At 37.9% G+C, this 21,552-nt stretch overlaps 1 protein-coding gene across 1 annotated transcript in view; it reads right to left on the bottom strand.

Annotated features, from left to right (window-relative positions):
* The window catches only part of MALRD1 (MAM and LDL receptor class A domain containing 1), a 405,586-nt gene that overhangs the window by 290,420 nt on the left and 93,614 nt on the right, over positions 1-21,552 (bottom strand). The window contains exons 12-15 of the mRNA XM_062210772.1: positions 20,867-20,972; positions 20,028-20,395; positions 14,643-15,055; positions 6,886-6,973 (exon numbers count right to left, since the gene is read on the bottom strand). Coding sequence (XP_062066756.1) covers positions 6,886-6,973; positions 14,643-15,055; positions 20,028-20,395; positions 20,867-20,972 — 975 coding nt within the window. The remainder of the gene's footprint in view (positions 1-6,885; positions 6,974-14,642; positions 15,056-20,027; positions 20,396-20,866; positions 20,973-21,552) is intronic.

The raw sequence follows: 21,552 nt of genomic DNA, 5'->3' as shown, positions 1-21,552 counted from the left end.
TGTTACTTCTTTCACATGCCCACAGTTTACTTCAAAATAGGAAAAGAAGGGGTTCTGCAAAATGGAAAAATTTTAGTTTATGACTGATTTTGAGGAGTGGTTTTCCTTTTCTTGGATACTTAATTTTGTTCTGATGTTAATTTATCAAATTTCTTCTGTGTATCACATAACACCACCATTCACAAGTTAAGATTCTTGGTATTTGGATATCTGTTAGATGCTACTAAGAAAATAGAGATGAGCTTCTTTTATAAGCTTTTGATGTGGTGTCATAGAATAGCATGTTGGAGACACAGTCAGTTGCTTTGTTACCTTCAAACTAGACATCTGTAAATATTGAAACTTAAGATGGCAGGTGTAAGCACTCTGTTGTTCAGATAGGACATAACTGACATAGTTCATTCTTTTTCTCTAAAAGTGATAGGGGACTTGTAGCTTAGCATTGTTTTGTGTGTGTGTGTGTGTGTGTTTAATTTGCTGCTAATAATGTATATAAATCTAACATGCTGTGTAAACTGTGTTTTTGTTACTGCCCAGTTTATGCAGTGCTGCTTTGCCAAATAAAATTTCAGAGGAAAAATAAAAATAAAAAAGATTGTGATCAGGATTATAATTCCATGGAAGCATGAGTGGTATCAGTCCTTTTACCCCTGTAACAACAACACCATTCATAAAACATGGTATATGGTAGGTAAATATATCACTGGCAAGTGAATGGATGGACAGATGGCTGAATAACAGAGTAAATAAATGAGCAAATGGACTATGTCTGAGTTCATTAAAAGAACACAGAGGGAATAAAGCATATATTATAGGGGAGTCAAGGAAGACTTCTTGGCCAAGTGATGCCTAAAACGAACTTTGAAAGGATGATAAGTTCATCTGCTATGTGAAGAAGGATACAAGATATTTATGGGAAATAAGAAGAGACTTTGAAGTGCCCTGTGTTTGTGTTCTTATCTCTGTCTCCTGATTTGAGCTTGCTGGCAATGCTCATCTTGGGAGGCAACTGATGATGGTTTAAGAAGTTGGGTCCCTGCTGTCCACGTGGGAGACCCAGAATGAGTTACTGGTTCCCAGTATCAGCATGGTTCAGCCCCAGCCATTACAGTCATTTGGGGAGTAGACCAACAGAAGGGAGAAATTCTCTCTCTCTCTTTTTCTATCTCTCTCTTTGAAACAAATAAAATGAATAAAAATTTTTTAAAAGAAAAAGCTTGTGTGGAGCATAAAAATATATAGAATTTTTTCATATTATGAGAGTTTGGCAAGAGAATATTTGTGATATGATAAAATACATGTGGTTGAGTCAACATATAGAGAACCAAAGAGTAAACAGTTACTAGGTCATAAAGAACCAGGTTAAGACCAACTCAGGATATTGAACTAAATTTTAAAAGCTGTAAAGAAATGCTAAGATACAGAATTTCTATTTCAAGAAATATTTTTGCTGGCATTAGTGTGGAGGATGAATTGGCAGTGGCTCTGACAAGGGAAGACGAAAGAGTTAAGTTCTTTCTTTAATCCAAGCAAATAAACCAAAGCTGAGATGCTTTTGAGGGGAAAGCAGACTTGAACAATATTAAACATCCAATAGCTACAGGACTGGAGGAAAATGGTCTGAGGAAAATGGTCCTTTTGTATCCATATACAAATGATCTTTTAAAGTATAAAAGCAGAACATAAATTCTCTAAATTATAATCTTATTTCAGGCCTATGTGCAGAATCACAGCAATGAGATGCAGACCAGATCTCATGCTTCTTGTAGCTGGTTAGCTCCATTAACTAAAGAAGAAATGAGGAACTAGGTATGGATGCTCTGGTTTTGTTTGCAAATTCACCAATTCAGTGTGATACTTCCTTACTCTGGGAAGAAATTAGTATGATAAAGAGAAACCAGGAATATGAGGCTACCTAAGAGTTCAATCTACAGGAAAGCAGGGACTAAGATCCAGGAAAATGTGTGCTGTACCAACAGAAGTGAGTTCAAGATGATGAATGGATTAACCAGTAGATGATTATGCTACTCTCTGAGATAGCATATATATTATGTGTATGCAAGTAAAAGAGGAGGAGTTAGTTTGTAAGGAAAGAATTTTTTTTATTTTTTTTAATTTTATTTGACAGGTAGAGTTACAGACAGAGAGAGACAGAGAGAGAGAAAGGTCTTCCTTCCGTTGGTTCACTCCACAAATGGATGCTGTAGCCGGCACTACGCCTATCCGAAGCCAGGAGCCAGGTACTTCCTCCTGGTCTCCCATGCGGGTGCAGGGCCCAAGGTCCTGGGCCATCCTCCACTGCCTTCCCGGGCCACAGCAGAGAGCTGAACTGGAAGAGGAGCAGCCAGGACTAGAACCCGGTGCCTATATGGGATGCCAGAGCCACAGGCGGAGGATTACAAAGTGAGCCACGGCGTCAGCCCAAGGAAAGAAATATTTTTTATCCTAGGATAAAGAGTCAATGACAACAGTTCAAAAAACAGACCGTAAGCTGGTTAGAGAGTCCAAACCCCTGCAGTTAGATATACCCACAATGAAGTCACTTAGGGGAAAAAGGAAAATACTCGGCAGGCACCGTGGCTCACTAGGCTAATTCTCTGAAAATTAATCAATTTTTTAAAAATATCATGTAGGATCTCTGTCCTTAATGTGCTGTACATTGTGATTTAATGCTATAACTAGTACTCAAACAGTATGTTTCACTTTGTGTTTCTATGTGGGTGCAAACTGTCGAAATCTTTATACTAAACTGATCTTCTGTATATAAAGAGAATTGAAAATGAATCTTGATGTGAATGGAAGGCGAGAGGGAGTGGGAGAGGGGAGGGTTGCGGGTGGGAGGGAAGTTATGGGAGGGGGAAGCCATTGTAATCCATAAGCTGTACACTGGAAATTTATATTCATTAAATAAAAGTTAAAAAAAAAACCCACAGCAATATTTTATTTCAGTGCAATCCTTATAAGAATTCTGACCTTTTCACAGTTATAGGGAAAAACCATCCTAAAATTCACATGGAACAACAAAAATCCTAAATAAAAGTGACTTTGATCAAGAATAGAGTTGCTGGTGTCACACTTCCTGATTTTCAAATTATATGACAAAGCTATATTAATAAAAACAGTATGCTTCTCATATAAAATCAGACGCACAGGCCAATGGGACTGAATTAAAAAGCCATAAATAAACCCAAACACAGATGCTACTTGACAAAGGAGCTGGATATACACAATAGAGAAATAAATAGTGTTAGAAAAACAAGATATCTATACGCAAAAAAATGAAATTGGATACTTACCTTAAATCATTTACAAAATTTACAAAAATCAACTCAAAACAAAATAGACTTAATCATAATACCTAAACCATAAAACTCCTAAAAGAAAACACAAGAGTCTTGGCAATGACTTTTTAAATATGATATCAAAAGGATAGGCAACCAAAGCAAAAAAGAAAAAGTGTGAATATACCTAATTAAAAAGTTTCTGTGCAGCAAATAGAACAATTATAGAATGTAAAGCCAACCTACTGAAAGGGGGAAAATATTTTCAAAGCATGCTATCTACAGATGAATTAATACTATATATATATACTATATATATAGTGTGTATATATATATATATAGTATATATATAGTATTAATATATATTAATATATGAATTATATATAGTATATACTATATATAATTCAAGCAGCTTATAAGAAAAAAAAAAAAAAAACCTCAACTCAGAAATGGGTACTGGGGTCAGGCATTTGGTTAAGACACTAATTTGGCTAATATGCCCTGGCTTCAACTACCAATTTAAGTACCTGATAAGGATAACTCCAGAGGTAGCAGAAGATAGCTCAAATGCTGGCTCCCAGCCACTTACATGGGAGACTTGGATTTAGTTCCTGCCTCCTGAATTTAGCCCATTGTAGCAATTAAATTGTAGCAATTAATTGTAGCAATTAAAGGCATTTTCAGGTGCCAGTGGATTGGAGCTCTCATATCTGTCTTTTTCTCTATTTCTCTCTCTGTCTCTCAAAAAAAAAAAGAAGAAGAAAGAAAAAAGAATTATTTAAGTGGGTGTATCTTGAATACCTCCCTCCACCCCCTCCACCACAAACTCCCTTGATCTCTTATCTTGGCTCATCAGTACAGTCCCAAGACCCTGGGAAAGGGAGAATTCCCAGCCTGGGGCTCCCATTTCCAGGACTGTGCATCTGCACACCCCTGTGTCTAACTACATTCCGATCAGTAATAGAGTGCCCACAGAACACAAAAATGCAAATAAATAGAAAAAGGACTTGAATACACATTTTTCTAAAAAAGATAAACAAATGGTCAAATATATACATCTTCACTAATGATTAGAAAAACGCAAATCAAAACCATAATGAGATACTACCTCACATTTGTTAGGAAGGCTATTAGAAAAAAATCAAAGAATAAGTGATGGTGAGGGTGTGGGGAAAAGGGACCCTTATGTACTGCTGGTGGGAGTATAAGTTAGTACAAGCACTAAGGGAAGCAGTACTGAGGATTCTCAAAATATTTAAAGTGAAATAATAAATTAAATAGACCCTGTTATTTGGCAATCCCACTTCTGAGTGTCTATCCAAAGGAAATAGGAATAAAACTGAAGTAGGCAGGCATACAGGTTAAAATTGATTAGGTTTACTATGGAAGTCAGTCTGGAGATTCCTCAGAAACCTGAATATAACCCTACCATACAACCCAGCCATCCCACTCCTTGGAATTTACCCAAAGGAAATTAATTTGGCAAATAAAAAAGCCATCTGCACATTAATGTTTATTGCAGCTCAATTCACAATAGCTAAGACCTGGAACCAACCCAAATGCCCATCAACAGTAGACTGGATAAAGAAACTATGGGACATGTACTCCATAGAATACTATACAGCAGTAAGAAACAATGAAATCCGGTCATTTGCAACAAGATGGAGGAATCTGGAAAACATCATGCTGAGTGAATTAAGCCAGTCCCAAAGAGAAAAATATCATTTGTTTTCCCTGATCGGTGACAACTGAGCACCAAAGGGGAAACCTATTGAAATGAAATGGACACTATAAGAAACAATGACCTGATCAGCTCTTGTCCTAACTCTAGATGTACAATGTAATACTTTATCCTTTTTAGTATTTGTTGTTGTTGTTGTTCTAGTACTAGTGGTTGAACTCTGTAATTAACACACAATTATTCTTAGGTGTTTAAATTTTAACTGAAAAGTGATCCCTGTTAAATTTCAGAGTGGAAAAAGAGAGGGAGGAGATGTACAATTTGGGACATGCTCAATCGGACTTGCCGCAAATGGTGGAGTTAGAAATGTGCCAGGGGATTCCAATACAATCCCATCAAGGTGGCATGTACCAATGCCACCTCACTAGTCCAAGTGATCAATTTCAGTTCACAATTGATGGCTCTGATAGGTCTAAGAGTCAAAGGGATCACACAAACAAGACAAGTGTCTGCTAATACTAACTGATAGAATCAAAAAGGGAGAGAACAATCCAACATGGGAAACGGGATACACAGCAGACTCATAGAATGGCAGATGTCCTAAACAACACTCTGGCCTCAGAATCAGCCCTTAAGGCATTCAATCTGGCTGAAGAGCCCATGAAAGTATTGTAGGCATGGAAAGCCAAAATACCATGGAAAAGAAAAAAAAAAGAAGAAGACCTAAATGAAAGATCTCTGCGAGTGAGATCCCAGTGGAAAGAACGGGGCCATCCCTTTCTCTGAAGGGAGGAGAGAACTTCCACTTTGACTATGACCCTATCGGAATAAGATCAAGGTTGGTGAACTCTAAAGGCTTCCATAGCCCTGGCAACTCATGACTAGAGCCTAGGGAGATTACTGACGCCATGAACAGGAGTGTCAAATTGTTAAGTCAGCAACAGGAGTCACTGTGTACTTACATCTCATGTGGGATCTGTCCTTAATGTGTTGTCTAATGTGCAATGATGCTATAACTAGTACTGAAACAGTATTTTTACACTTTGTGTTTCTGTGTGGGTGCAAACTGGTGAAATCTTTACTAATTATATACAGAATCGATCTTCTGTATATAAAGATAATTGGAAATGAAAAAAAAATCTGGTGTTAAATTAGAAATGGCATAGAAAATTAATTAATTTTTAAAAAAAATATTATGTAGGATCTCTGTCTTTAATGTGCTGTACACTCTTATTTAATGCTATAACTAGTACTCCAACAGTATTTTTTCATTTTGCGTTGCTATATGGGGGCAAACTGTTGAAATCTTTACCTAATATATACTAAACTGATCTTCTGTATATAAAGAGAATTGAAAATGAATCTTGATGTGAATGGAAGGGGAGAGGGAGCGGGAAAGGGGAGGGTTGCGGGTGGGAAGGAAGTTATGGGAGGGGGAAGCCATTGTAATCCATAAGCTGTACACTGGAAATTTATATTCACTAAATAAAAGTTTAATAAATGAAAAAAAAATTTAAAAAAATAAGAACCTGTACAGTGTAGTGCAAGAGTGAAACACCACTGAAGAGTACTGAGAGTTCAGTAAAGTCTCCAACATGGTGTCACAGAATGGTAACCCTTCGGTTATTATAACTGCTCAAATATAACAGAATTGCAGCAGAACTTCAGGCATGAGTTCACAGCACTTTTCATATAAGAGTTAGAAACCTAGCTGATTCAACCTTTTTTTTTTATGTTTGCAAAAATGTGAATACTATTTAATACGAAAGATTTACACAAAATGTCTCCATCAATAATAGATTTGAAAAACAGAATAAAAGAGGGTATCTTGGGACACTCGTGAAAATAAACTTTTGATTTCTTCTGCATATTTTTCAAGTAAACACATTTAAAAATACTCATACACTGAAATTTTTCTCTTACCGGGATACAGAGTACAGTCCATGAATGACAAATCATCAATTGCAATATCTCCAGTGAAGCCATCTCCCACTGAAGCCTCCACCAAAATCTAAAAGGAATATAAAGAAAATTTCAGAAACTGTAAGAGAATTAATCTGGTACTTAGAAATGCATTCAGAAGATACTTAAAGATAATCTTCAGGGCCGGTGCTGTGGCATAATGGGTAAAGCCACTGCGTGCAGTGCTGGCATCCCATATGGGTTCCAGTTTGAGACCTAGCTGCTCCACTTCTGACCCAGCTCTCTGCTAATGTGCCTGGGAAAGCAGAGGAGGATGGCCTAGGTCCTTGGGCCCTTGCACCCACGGAAGAAGCTCCTGGCTCTTGGCTTCGGATCACCATAGCTCTGGCCATTCTGGCCAGTTGGTGAATGAACCAGCAGATGGAAAACCTCTCTCTCCCTCCCTCTCTCTTTCTCTCTCTCTGCCTCTCCTCTCTGTGTAACTCTGACTTTCAAATAAATAAATAAGTCTTTAAAAAAACATAAACCTCTCCTGAGCCATTAACAAAACACTTTGCAAAAGTCTCCAGAAGTGTTCATCTGGTCTCTCTTGAAAATGTCCAGTAACAGGAAACTCTGAGCCTTAAGGAGTCCATTAGACTCATGAACTCAATCTGTTTCTGATAACTTTAAGTTTTCTGAAATTTTAATATATCAGATTGATACGTATTCCCCATAATGCTCAATAATTAGTTCTAGATTTGCTTTGTTTTTCTCTGATCCTCCAAGGCAAAGTATTATCCTCTGTTCCCACTTTTGCCTTTGCTGAAGTTGCTGTTTCCCATGCTATTAAACATCTCATTCTTCTAGAAATCCAGTTTGACACCAGCATTACTTGCTAAGATGTACATTTAAATTTTTATTTTTGCAAATTTGTTTGAAGGACAAAAAGAGAGAGAGAGACAGAAACACCCCCCCACCACCACCAACTGCTGGTTCACTCTCCCAAATGCCCACGGCAATTGGGGCTGGACCATGCAACAACTCAGAAACTCAGTCCAAGTCTCATGTGTGTGTCGAGAGCTGCTGCCTCACAGGGTGCACATTATGGGAAGCTGGAGTGGGTAGTGGATCCAGGATTTGAAAACAGGCATTCCCACAAGGATGTAGGCATCTTAAGCCGTGTCTTAAGAAATGTACCAAACATCCATCCCAGATGTACATTCCTAAAACTTCTCACACACACCTCACTCTGTAAGACTTTAGGAAAATGGCTAATTCTGACTAGATCTCTTTTGGAGCCACGTTAATCACAGTTAACTCACATGACATTTGTGCTATTACAGGGGCTGTGACTCCACCAAAACCCAAGTAAGATAAAAAACATTGACAAACGACAATAGTATATGATGTATTGTGATTAGGGTAGAGGTTTACTATAATAAAATTAATCATGATGAGTTACTTTAATACTCACGCAAATATGTTGCATACTTATTAGGAATCTGGCCATAATTAAATAATAAAGGACTTCAAGCATTAAAAATCACATTCCTTTCTTCCAACTCTTTCAAAGAATATATATTTCCATTTCATTTTCCCTATAAATTCCATATGTGCAAGTTCAAATTTTTATTTTGATGTGCAAATTATATTACCATATACAATATACAGAGATTTCAAAAAGTTAATGGAAAATAGAATTAGAAAACTTGAAGTCCATGCATATAATGGGTCTTGAAAATTATGAATGGATTTCAAAACTTTGTTCTACTAAAATCAATTTAGTTTCTATTTCTTCATGGGCCTTTTGAAGTATCCTCATATTTACTGAAGTCATAGTATAAGAAGAGACTTTCAAAGGTCAATAGTTGACCTCTAACTCCTTGTCATCTTCCCCCAAACTTTCCAGTCTTTCTTGAGGTCTACCAGGGTTTTCTTCCTGACTTGTCACTGAGGAAATTAATCAACTTGAGAAAGGTCCATGCAACTGCCTAACTGGTAAAAATATAGTCCATCTGATACTGCAAAGGCCATTTATTGATGTTATACAGGTAAAATATACCATATCTGACTTCCAGTCACAAATTAGCAAATATGGGAAAAAATAGAGGGAGAAAAAGGCAGGTAAATATGACCCACAATGAGAAGTAAAACCATTTAATTGAAACTGATCCAAAAATGGTATAGATCTCAAAATTATCAAAGACAATGTGGCATAGGGAGTTAAACAGCTGCCTGCAATAGCAGACAGCAAAGGAAAACCATGAACTTCAAAACACTTTAGTCTGTGTCTTAAAAACTTTTCCACATGTTCCAGCAAGTCCACTCTTGCAATTTACCCAAAATAAATTATATATATATATACATATATATTTACACACATACATACACACCCAAATATATATATATACACACACAAATGTTCACAGATTTACTAATAATAGCCCAAACTAGAAATATCATAAATATCAATAAATAAATCACTGAAGAAGTTGTGCTTTAACTCAAATGAATTATAGATCCATACTGTAACGTAATAGAATTTCAAGGGGCTGGCGTTGTGGCATAGCGGGATAAAGCTGCTGCCTACAGGGCGGCATCCCATATGGGTTCCAGTTCGAGTCCCAGCTGCTCCACTTCTGATCCAGCTCTTTGCTATGGCATGGGAAAGCATTAGAAGATGACCCAAGTCCTTGGGCCCCTGCACCCGCATGGGAGACCAGGAAGAAGCTCCCGGCTCTTGGCTTTGGATTGGTGCAGTTCTGGCCATTGCGGCCATCTGGGGAGTGAACCAGCAGATGGAAGAACTCTCTCTCTCTCTCTCTCTCTCTCTCTCTCTCTCTCTCTTTCTGCCTCTCCTTCTCTCTGTGTGTGTAACTCTGACTTTCAAATAAATAATAAATAAATAAAAAATCTTTTAAAAAAAGAAAAGAAAAGAGAGGAGCTTTACCACACCCAATTTGGGTGTCACTTTGGACATTCCCCTCACACTGGAGCACTGTACAGAGCTCCTGAAATATAAATGCAGCAATTCAAGTAACAAGAATGAGGAAGACACCATGATGCCTTCAAAGGAACACAACAGAACTTCAATACTTGAAAGTGAAAATGAAGAGACTGAAGAAATGCTGGAATCAGAATTCAAAAATTGATCATACGATTACTGAGAGTAATCAGAAGCAAATCCACGAATTAAAGAAATCCATACATCACATGAATGAAAATTTCTCCCATGAAATTGAGACTTTAAAGAGAAATCAAAATGAAATATTGGAAATGAAGAATTCAATGGATCAAATAAAAATTTATGTGGAAAGCATTAACAACAAACTCAGTGAAACAATAGACAGAATATCCAAGTTAGAAGACAAATCTCTGGAAATTTTACAGTCAAACCAAAAAAAAGAAAAGAAAATTAGAAAACTAAAAAGCAATGTTATAGGATACTATAAAACTAACCAACATATGGGTCTCATGAGTTCCTGAAAGTACGGAAAGATAGAATGGATTAAAAGGCCTTTTTAGTGAAACGATCACAGAAAACTTCCCTAATTTGGAGAAAGGGACATCCAAGTACAGGAAGCACATACAACTCCTAATAGACATAGACAGAAAAGATCCTCACCATGACACATATTAGTCAAACCCTGCACAGTAAAACATAAAGTTTCTAAAATATGTTTCTCTCTGTCTCTCTCTCTCACTGTCCACTCTGCCTGTCAAAATAAATAAATTAATTAATTAATTTTAAAAAAAGATTCTAAAATATGCACGAGAGAAATGCCAGATTGCTTTCCAAGGATCTCCAATTAGACTCACAGCAGATTTCTCATCAGAAATCCTACAGGCTGGGAGAGAATGGCAAGATATATTCTAAGTCTTAAGAGAAAAAAAACTGTCAATCCAGAATACTATACCCTACAAAACCCTCCTTTATGAATGAAGGTGAAATAAAGACGTTCCATAAAAAACAGAAATTGAAAGAATTTGTCACCACTCATCCAGCCTTACAAAAGATCTTTAAAGATGTGCTACACACGAAGAAACATGGTCATCACTATGAAAGAAGGTGAAAGCAGAAACTCTCCCAGTAAAAGTACAAAGGAAATCCAAAATAAAAAATAGGAATATTTATAGGAAAATGGCAAGGCAAAGTTGTTACTTATCAATAGTCACCTTGAATTTAAATTGCCTCAATACTCCAGTTAAAAGATACAGACTGGTTGAATGGATTAAAAAACAAAGCCCATCTATTTGCTGCCTACAAGAAACACATCTCACTCACAAAGATACATGCAGACTGAAAGTGAAAGATGGAAAAAGATATTCCATGTTAACAGAAACCAAAAAAGAGCTGCTGTCACCATCCTAATATCAGACAAAATTGACTTCAACTCAAAAAATTTTAAAAAGAGACAAATAAGGGAACTATGCAATGATTAAGGGATCAATTCAACAGGAAGATGTGAATCTAATAAATGTATATGCACCAATCATAGGGCTCCTGTCTATTTACAGGAAATGTTAATGGATCTAAATGGAAACATAGGCTCCAGTACAATAATAATGGGAGATTCCAATACCCCACTTTCAGCAATGGACGGATCAACCAGATAGAAAATGGCAAGAAAACCACAGTTAGTTGACACTATAGACCAAATGAACCTAACGGCTATCTTCAGAACTTTTCATCCTACAGTTGCAGAATACTCATTCTTCTCACTAGTGTTTGGAACTTTCTCTAGGGTGGACCACATGCTAGGCCATAAAGCAAGTCTCAGCAAATTAAAAAAAAAATCAAAATCATATCATGCATCTTCTCTGATCACAATGGAATGAAGTTGGAAATCAACAACTAAAGAATCTCTAGAACATATGCAAACACATGGAGACTGAACAATATGTTCCTGAATGAACACTGGATCACAGAATAAATCAAAAGAGAAATCAACAAACTGTTGAAGAACAGGGTTTTTTTTCATACCATTTGTTGAACTCTCTACTTAGTATAGAGTTAATCTTCTGGGTATAAAGTTAATTGAAAATAGATCTTAGTAAAATGTTAAGAGTGGGAATAGGAGAGGTGGGAGGAAGAAGGGTGGAAGTGTAGGTGGGAGGGTAGGTACAGTGAGAAGAAGCACTATATTCCTAAAGTTGTATTTATGAAATTCATGAAGTTCATATACCTTAATAAAAGGAATCTAGGGGACTAATGATTGTGCTGACTGAAAACAATACATTTTGTACAATTTTATGTATATAAAATTTTAGAAAGCATAAATCAATTATAATGGCAGAAAGTTGGTGAGTAGATGTTAAAGGATAGGAATGGCACGGCCAGAGGGGTGTATTATAAAGCATAATGAGGAAACTTTTGAAGTTGAAGAATATTTTCATTATCTTGATTGTGGTGATGGTTCTAAAACTTCCAACATCTGCATTTTATTGTCTGTCAATTATATCTTAATAAAGCTTGTAATAAAAAGTAGAGAGTTTAACTGACATTTTTATAACATGGTTTGCTATCTTAACTGAATATGCCACACATAGAGTTTGATATTTCAACTGAAATCAAGAAGCAAAACAATTCCTGTATACTTTATTTACAATCTAGTCCTATTAAATTCTTTCCATTTTAAGTGAGTTTTCCTGAAAAATCTTTGAATTTTTCTTTTAATAAAAAAAAAATCTAATGAGTGTATATTATTGGCCAGGCATAATGATAGGCCATTTCATTGAAAATTTGAAAAATTAATTAAAATTTTGGTTGTTACTGTGGCTCTTTCTCAATAGAAAAAAATTCTGTATATTCATTATTCAAAAGACAGAAATACACAGTTGCTTAAATTGGACCCCATTTTTACTATCTTGAACAATTAATTCATACAGAGTACAGAATCTCTGATTTCATTTTTTTCATATCTTAATTTTGTGTCTTAAAGGAAGCTAAAAACAGAGTACTCCATGTTAATGTAAGGTGGGTTTCAAACCTCACTTTTATGTATAGATTCATTACCAAAGACTTCCTTGGTAATTTGCATGATTATCTGACCATAAAACTGCTTCCCTGCAAAGTTGATCTTCTGGAAAACAATTTTTGACTGAATATCACAAGAAGAACTAACCCACTGCATTGTAGTTTGACCCAAATTACAACTGTCCTGATTAGAAATTAAGAATTCATTTAAGGGACTGGCACTGTGGCACAATTGGTAAAGCCATTGCCTGTGACACTGGCATACTATACGGGTATAAATATGTGTCCAAGCTGCTCCACTTCCAATCCAGCTCACAGCTAACGGCCTGAGGAGGAAACGACGATGGCCCAAGTACTTGAACTGCTGCCATCCACGTGGAAGACTCAATGAAGCCCTTTGTTCCTGGCTCTAGCTTGGCTCAGCCCTGGTCATTGTGGCCACTTGGTGAGTGAACCAGAAGATGGACAACCTCTCTTCTCCCCCTCTCTCTGTAACTCTTTCAAATACATAAACTTTTTTTTTTTTACAAAAATAATTAATTTGAAGGAGGAGCCATTACTAAATAAAAATTTTTTAAAAATTTCCCTTCAATTACATTTCCTATGCTTGAATATATTTACTATTGTGAACAGAAAGATTTCATATCACGTATGGCAGATTAGTTCTCACACTTTTAGTTTATGTCCATCTGAACAAATCACCAATCCCAATCCCACTGTGTTCAATAATGAGGCATGTATAATGCACATCCATGATGTTAGAAGCACTCAAATGGTGCTCTGGAACTAAGTTCTTGACCATAAAAGTGTTGAGTAGATGGAGATGTTTAGATAGAGACAGTGTTTTGCTAACTAAAAGAAGTTTAGTACATGTAAAGAGAAAAAAAGTTTAGCCAGCGATAGGGAAGAAGTTTCTTCCAGCATATATATTTGTAAATCTATTTGACTATGAGGAAAAAAACAAATACTCAAGACCCATACATTTATGGTCTAAAGAATATATTGGAAAGGAGATGAAAGCGAATCACTTAAAAGCTCCGAGTCTCAGCCCAAATCCTAGCTCTGGATTCACAAGTTCTTTGCCTGTGGATAAACAACAGTCTCTCTAATCTTTTTTCTCCATATATGCAAAACTGCTTAAAAAAAAAAAAAAAACCCTCTGGCACCCACCTCAGGAAATTACTGAATCAAATAGAAAACATATATAAAAAAATTCTTTATAAAATTCTAAGAGCTGCAAACATATTTGAATATGCACTGCAAAGCTGACTTTTAGGAGAAAACAGATGAGGTTTATGGTTAAGAATATTAACCTTAGGAGGGCAGACACCAGGACACAAACTCCAGCTCTTCCCAGAGCAGCTGTGTTATTTTCGAATAAAGCATGTACTCTGCCTAGATTTCAGTGGCTTAACTATAAACTGTTAGAGATCAAATGAAATATTCAAAATCACAGATTTGAGAGTCTATACTTTCTGCAGAATATTAGAGATTATACCAAAATTTTTTCTTCCCTAAGATTTTTTATTTTGTTGGCCCAAGTAATTAAAATCAAAGGGATATGCAACTGTTCCCAATGCCATACAATCATTTTTAGAGAGTCTAATTACATATTACATGGGGGTATTCAAGGAGGAAAACAATTTTAAAAGCCTGGGGACACCCTTAATTGATAAATGTGCATCAGAGTAACTCTGATTAAATTCCACTTGATTTAATTCAAGAATTTAGTGATTTTTCATATTTCTTAGACATTCTGAGGGTTTCAAATACACATTTCGAAAGCCATTAGCCATACCTGAAAAGGCTGCCTGCTGGAAACGGAGAGGTGATTTCTGATCCATCTGTTGCCTTGATTCCCAAATATCTGCCAGAGCAGCTGTCCTCTTGCATTACTCCAGATCCTCTGGTAGATGGCCAGCCTATATATGTGCTTTCCAAACATGTGGTAGTGGAAGCGGAAAGTGCAGCCCTCTGTACCAGTGGCATTCAGGATGGGGCTGAGTAAAATTGCATTGTTTTCAAAAACCTGTGGCTCTGAAGATTCTATGTAGAGGTAGTGTCCTCTGGCTGTGCCCAGAGTGTTATCCTTCATTGGTCCTGTATTAAGTGTTGAAGTTGAACCTTGGTTCCTGGTCCAATCAAAGTCATCTTCTGTATCTTGCTCCCAGTTACAAAGTCCATTTTCAAAGTTACACTGCAGTTCAGGCACTGAAATGGCATTAAATAACAGCCAAAGATAACTAAGAACAATATTAAATATAAAACAGAATTTTAAATGATAGCTTATACTTTGTTAATTCTAAGGTAAGCCATTTTAGTGTTAAAATGTAACACTAAACTTTTAAAAAGAGTCAATCCTGGGGCCAGCATTATAGCACAGTGAGTTAGGCCACCACCTGCAACACCAAGGGCCCAAATGAACAGCAGTTCAAATCCCAGCTGCTCCACTTCTGATCTAGTTCCCTGCTAATGTACCTGGGAAAGCAGCAGAATTGGCCTAAGAGCTTGGATTCCTGCACCCATGTGAGAGTTCTAAGCCCCTGACTTCAGCCTAATCCACCCTCAGCCATTGTGGCCATTGAGGAGTCAACAAGCAAATGGAAGATCGATCTCTCTCTCTCTCCCTCTCCCCCTTTCAAAATAAATAAATATATCATGTTTTTTAAAAAGTGAGTAAATCTTAGATAATCCATAAAGCAATACTATTTTATAGATTGAAGAAGGAATTGCTTTGACCATTATATTCAAAAATTTTTAATGCCTCTCCCTTCAAACTTCTGGCTCAGTGAACTGCAAACTCAGCTGAATATTCCAATTACCAGGCAGCACTTAAAAAATAAATAAAACACCAAAGTCCTGATTTTATCCTGAAGGATGTTGATTTCAAGTGGTAATGCCACAATCAGGATTTTTTACAAGCTCCCTCAGTGATTCTGATAGGCAAAGCTAAGAACAATCATATTACAATGGGTCTCAATATTTAAGAATCACCTGGGCTCACATATTAGGTATGGGATGAAAGCAAGAAATCAATATTTTTTAAACAGAGATTGAGATGATGCTGGTGTAGGTGTTTTCCTTCCAGACCTTACCCTGAAAAAAAAAGCTTCTCTTAGGTTCTATTCTGTTCCAGTACCAAGTGTTCCTACACATCAGTGCCAGATTAATATAATCTTTCAATGGCAGTGGTAGCTTTCCTTCTCTATTCAAAATCCTTCAATGCATCTTGATTTAATCTAAACTCTTGTATCTTCCAAACACCACCTTTTCCAGATTTAAGTGACTTCCTGTTTGCTCCATCATTTCTTTCTTTTTTTTTATTTTTAATTTTTTTTTTATTTTTATTTTTGACAGGCAGAGTGGACAGTGAGAGAGAGACAGAGAGAAAGGTCTTCCTTTGCCGTTGGTTCACCCTCCAATGGCCGCTGCAGCCGGTGCGCTGCAGCTGGCGCACCGCGCTGATCCGATGGCAGGAGCCAGGGGCTTATCCTGGTCTCTCATGGGGTGCAGGGCCCAAGGACTTGGGCCATCCTCCACTGTACTCCCTGGCCACAGCAGAGAGCTGGCCTGGAAGAGGGGCAACCGGGACAGGATTGGTGCCCCGACCGGGACTAGAACCCGGTGTGCCGGCGCCGCAAGGCGGAGGATTAGCCTAGTGAGCCGCGGCGCTGGCTCTCCATCATTTCTTCCACCCTTCACAAGCCCAATCTTCCCCATGCCTTCTGAACATCTCAATGTCCCTCCAGCTCTATTGTGCTAATGTTATGTCATGTGCTTTGGCAATTCTTTACTGTTTGAGGAATGGGAGTCCTTTCTTCTCACTAAATTTTAGTGTCTATGAACTGGAGCGTTTAAGCTTCTCTTTTTAGTCACTAAAACAAGCGAAACACTTATACAGAAGTGACCAGTTTCTTATCAATTGAATATCCAAATTGCTAAGGAAATATAGGACATATTCATTTTGCAAGATGTGAAGATTTTGTTGTAACCAAGTATTTTCTTAGAACAAATGGGATGAAATATATGCTTGACAGTATTTGGGCAGAGATGACTAGATTTAAAATTAGCAGGTAGTTCTGAATCTAAGCTTCATTTGTGTAGTACTTTAAAGAAAGTAAATGTCAGCTGTCTTTGAACTATTTGTCTTAGCAATGGCACTGGTGCCCAAGATGAACAAACATTCTGCAAGGATAAATAAAAGGGTAAAGGCCGGCACAGTGGCATAGTGGGTAAAGCCACAGCGTGCAATGCCAGCATTCCATATGGGCAAAGGTTCAAATCCTGGCTGCTCCACATCTGATCCAGCTCTCTGCTGTAGCCTGGGAAAGCAGTAGAAGATGGCTCAAGTCCTTGGCCCCTGCACCCGCGTGGAACACGTGGAGGAAGCTCCTGGCTCCTGGCTTCAGATCCGCACAGCTCCAGCCATTGCAGCCAATTAGTGAGTGAACCAGCAGATGGAAGACCTCTCTCTCTGCCTGCCTCTCCTCTCTCTGTGTAACTCTGACTTTCAAATAAATAAATAAATCTTAAAAAAAAAAATAAAAGGTTTTGTAAATAAGCATAGCCAGACGAGAACAAATCATCTATCTCTGTGAAAACGACAGGACAGGAGCTTAGACCTAATGAAGGAAACCAAGTGGGTAAATGCCAAATGCAAGAGGAACTTCCAGGGAGTATTTCTCCACTTGTGAATAATCAAGCCCAGCTGTGACATGAACTGGGATGCACTATGCGTTCTCCAGGTGTCAGTTTTTGACTATGAAACAGAAGGAGAATGTCCAGTTGTAGTGTTTTTGACATAAAACTGATTCAGAAGCCAACAGATGTTACATTGTCTTCCTGCTGACTGCACACTAAGCCTTCACTTTAAAGGAGAATTTGTGTAGCTCTAACCTTCAATAAAAGAACACATCTCTAAACATATTTCAGGAAACACAACATGGGTTTCTGAGTGTCTAGTGCACACTGAGCAACAAATGAATGTGCTTCCATGGGAAGCTGTGAGAGAAACTGATATTCCAATGCACTGTTTCATTTCACAAATACACAATCAGGGGCCGGCGCTGTGGTGCAGTGGGTTAACGCCCTGGCCTGAAGTGCCAGCATCCCATAAAAGCACCGGTTCTAGTCCTGGCTGTTCTACTTCTGATCCTGCTCTCTGCTATGGCCTGGGAGAGCAGTAGAAGATGGCTCAAGTCCTAGGGCCCCTGCACCCACGTGGAAGACCTGGAAGAAGCTCCTAGCTTCTGGCTTTGGATCATTGCATCTCTGGCAGTTGTGGCCAACTGGGGAGTGAACCATCGGATGGAAGACCTCTCTCTCTCTCTCTGCCTCTCCTCTCTCTGTGTAGCTCTGACTTCCAAATAAATAAATAAATCTTTAAAAAAATATACAATCATTGCTATACCTTGATATTACAGCTATTCTCCCCATATTTCATTCTACTATGTTAACATTGGGAAGCTGGGTGGATAATTTCCTTGCTTTTTGCAGCAGATTGACATTCTTTAACAAGTAGTATTTAGAAAACTTGAAAAAAAGGTGAAAAGAAGTCTTAGGTATGTAAAAATTAATCAGCTTTAGGACAAGTTATACTTCTTATGATGGTCACTGTTAAAATTATCAGTTTTAACTAAATCCATTCAAATTTATTTTCTAAATTTCATGAGATGCCTAAATTCTGACTTTAATATGCCCAATTTTAAAATATCTTTGAAAATGATGTGGGTCAAGGATAACAAATATGGAAAACTCTCTAAAATACAGTAACACAAAGCTTGAATTTCTTTTAAATAAAACTCTGTTGCTATTTTTGGATGAAGAATATGAGTCCAAAGAAAGGTGCAAACTACTTTGACGTATTTTTGTAATAAAAAATTATTGGTTTCTGATTCATCTTCATGAATAAGTACATTAGGCATAACTGCAGCTAGGTGAATTAAATTGTCAGATCCACACAATCATTGAGTATCACAAATGTTTTATGAATTTAAGCCAGAAACGCAGGACTAATCTTTGACATGTATTTCTCACTCTCTACTACTCTCTAACTCCCTAGAGCCAAGATCTCATCAAAGATTTCTCCCAAGCATTGCCAAGCTTCATCCTTCATCTCCCTCACTGTCACTGAGACCCACTGCCAACCACATCCCTGTGGACTCCTACAATAACTTTCCAGTGGATCTCCTGAATCTACTTTCCTCTAACCATTTGTTATACTATATCAACAGAGACCTTTTAAAATGTGTGTATTTTCCTGTATTTCCATCCTTGAAATCTTTCAAATGAAGAAAACTTTTTGTACTACAAGGACCTGTGAATCTGGCCTCCCCCACATCACCATTCCTAGGTTGCACCTTCTTTCTCCTTCTTTCCTCCTTGCTCCAACCACACTATCTTCCATGTGTCTTCCAGTCACACATCAGGGTTTTTGGACACATGCTTTGCCCTGTTTTTCATGTCTCAGCTGTCACTACCTCTAGAAAGTCCAGTACCATGATTATATATAGCATTCCTGTTTGTATTTCCTCTCAAAGCTGTTATATTCTATTTCCTCATTAATCATTAGAATATATATTTCTTTAAGTAGACTGTAAACTCCATGAGGGCAGAGGCTCTATAACTGTAATCATTATATTCCTAGTACCTAGTTAATAAATCTGCTTAATAAAAACTAATAGCCAGCCGGCACCGTGGCTTACTAGGCTAATGCTCTGCCTTGCGGCGCCGGCACACCGGGTTCTAGTCCCGGTCGGGGCGCTGGATTCTGTCCCGGTTGCCCCTCTTCCAGGCCAGCTCTCTGCTGTGACCCGGGAAGGCAGTGGAGAATGGCCCAAGTGCTTGGGCCCTGCACCCCATGGGAGACCAGGAGAAGCACCTGGCTCCTGCCATTGGATCAGCGCAGTGCGCCGGCCGCAGCGCGCCAGCCACGGTGGCCATTGGAGGGTGAACCAACGGCAAAGGAAGACCTTTCTCTCTGTCTCTCTCTCTCACTGTCCACTCTGCCTGTCAAAAAATAAAAAAAAAAAAAAAACTAATAGCCTGACAAAGTAATTAATTAGCCACACTTAATATTCACCAACTTTTGAATTATGCTGTGTTATTGGCTTCATTAGCCAAAAAATAATAATTAATCAAGGCCACCACTCCCAAAATGAGTGAGAGGCCAAAAGCAACTTACCACAGTCAATCTCATCAGTGCGATCACCACAATCATCCACCAGATCACATAAGTGAAGCTTTTCTATGCAAGCCTTGGTGTGCAGACACCAGAAATGATCGGGCTCTTCACAGCTTTCAGCTGGAAGAGGAAGAGTACAGTTTTCAAATCTGATGTCATCAATAGCTGAGACCCCATCATAAATACCAAGACTGACTTTTTCTAGTGACAGATGGAAGGGCTGAGTAAGGCGCCCTAGCTGAATGGTTGCTTTTGACCACTGGTTGCCCTGGTTATATAATACTCTCCAGACAGGTGTTGAATCATTGGATTTTTCTATATGAAGTTGCAGTTCAGCAGCTCCCACTGAGAGCCCATAGTTATAAAACCTGAAAAAAAAAAAAAAAGCAAACACAAGAAATGGAAACAATTCATAAGGAGACTAAATATTTAACCTGCAGACTCTTCCACCTTGTCAATAATCAAGTAACAATTGGTTATCATAAATGGAGGCCTTTCCTTCCTGAAGTAATTGTGGCTGCCCATAGTGCAAGAGCTTATCTGCTGAGGTGCACACTCTGTGGCTCTCACAACCCTGAGAGACTTTCTCTAGAAGTTCAGAAAAAAATAGTAGAAGCAGTTTTAATAAAATCATAAGCCATCAATGGAGGGATAATTCCTCTTTCTCTTAAGAAAGAAAACATAAAATATGCTCCTAAATAAAATGCAAATGGTGTGATTTTAATGCAATAACTATTTGGAAAACAAAACAGAGATTAGCCAAAATGGCTAATAAGTACAGGAATAAGCCTGCAACCACCAGGCATCTAGGGTAATTGACAATTGCTTTTCACATTTACCAGAAGGAAAGTGTACATCCAGGTCCAGTCTGGCTGAAAGTTGGGCTCTGGAGTTTAGCAACTTGTGACAAACTGTTGTTTTTCTTCAGAATGAATATAAAATGTCCTATTGAGATATAAAACAAGTGATTAGCTAACATACTAGATTCTAAGATAAAGCATCCCATTCTTCAGCATATGTTAAGTCACTTTCAGATCCAAAAATAAGACAATGTAACAATAAAAAAAAATCAATAAAACTGATTTAGGGGCTGGCACTGTGGCATAATATACTAAGCCTCTGCCTGGGGCATTGGCAAACCATATGGGCACTGGTTCCTGTCCCAGGTGCTTCTCTTCTGATCCAGCTCTCTGCTTATAGCCTGGGAAAGCAGTAGAAGATGGCCCACGTGCTTAGGCCCCTTCACCCACGTGGAAGACCCAGGAGAAGCTCCTGACTCCTGGCTTCAGATCAGCCTAGCCCTGACAGTTGCAGCCATATGGGGAGTGAGTCAGCAGATGGAAGGCCCTTCACTCTGTCTCTTCTTCTCTCTCTCTGTAACTACCTCTCAAATAAAAAAAAAAAAAAAAAAAAAAACTGATTGAAAGTAAAATTTATTCTTACATCCACTTCTAAATGATGCCCAGACAATTGATTGCTTCAGTTAATTCAGCAAAAAATAAATCTATTCTCCATAAACACTACC

This window comes from Lepus europaeus, chromosome 14 (genome assembly GCF_033115175.1).
Source record: "Lepus europaeus isolate LE1 chromosome 14, mLepTim1.pri, whole genome shotgun sequence".
Lineage (NCBI taxonomy): Eukaryota > Metazoa > Chordata > Mammalia > Lagomorpha > Leporidae > Lepus > Lepus europaeus.
This window is presented reverse-complemented; position numbering and strand designations above follow the sequence as displayed.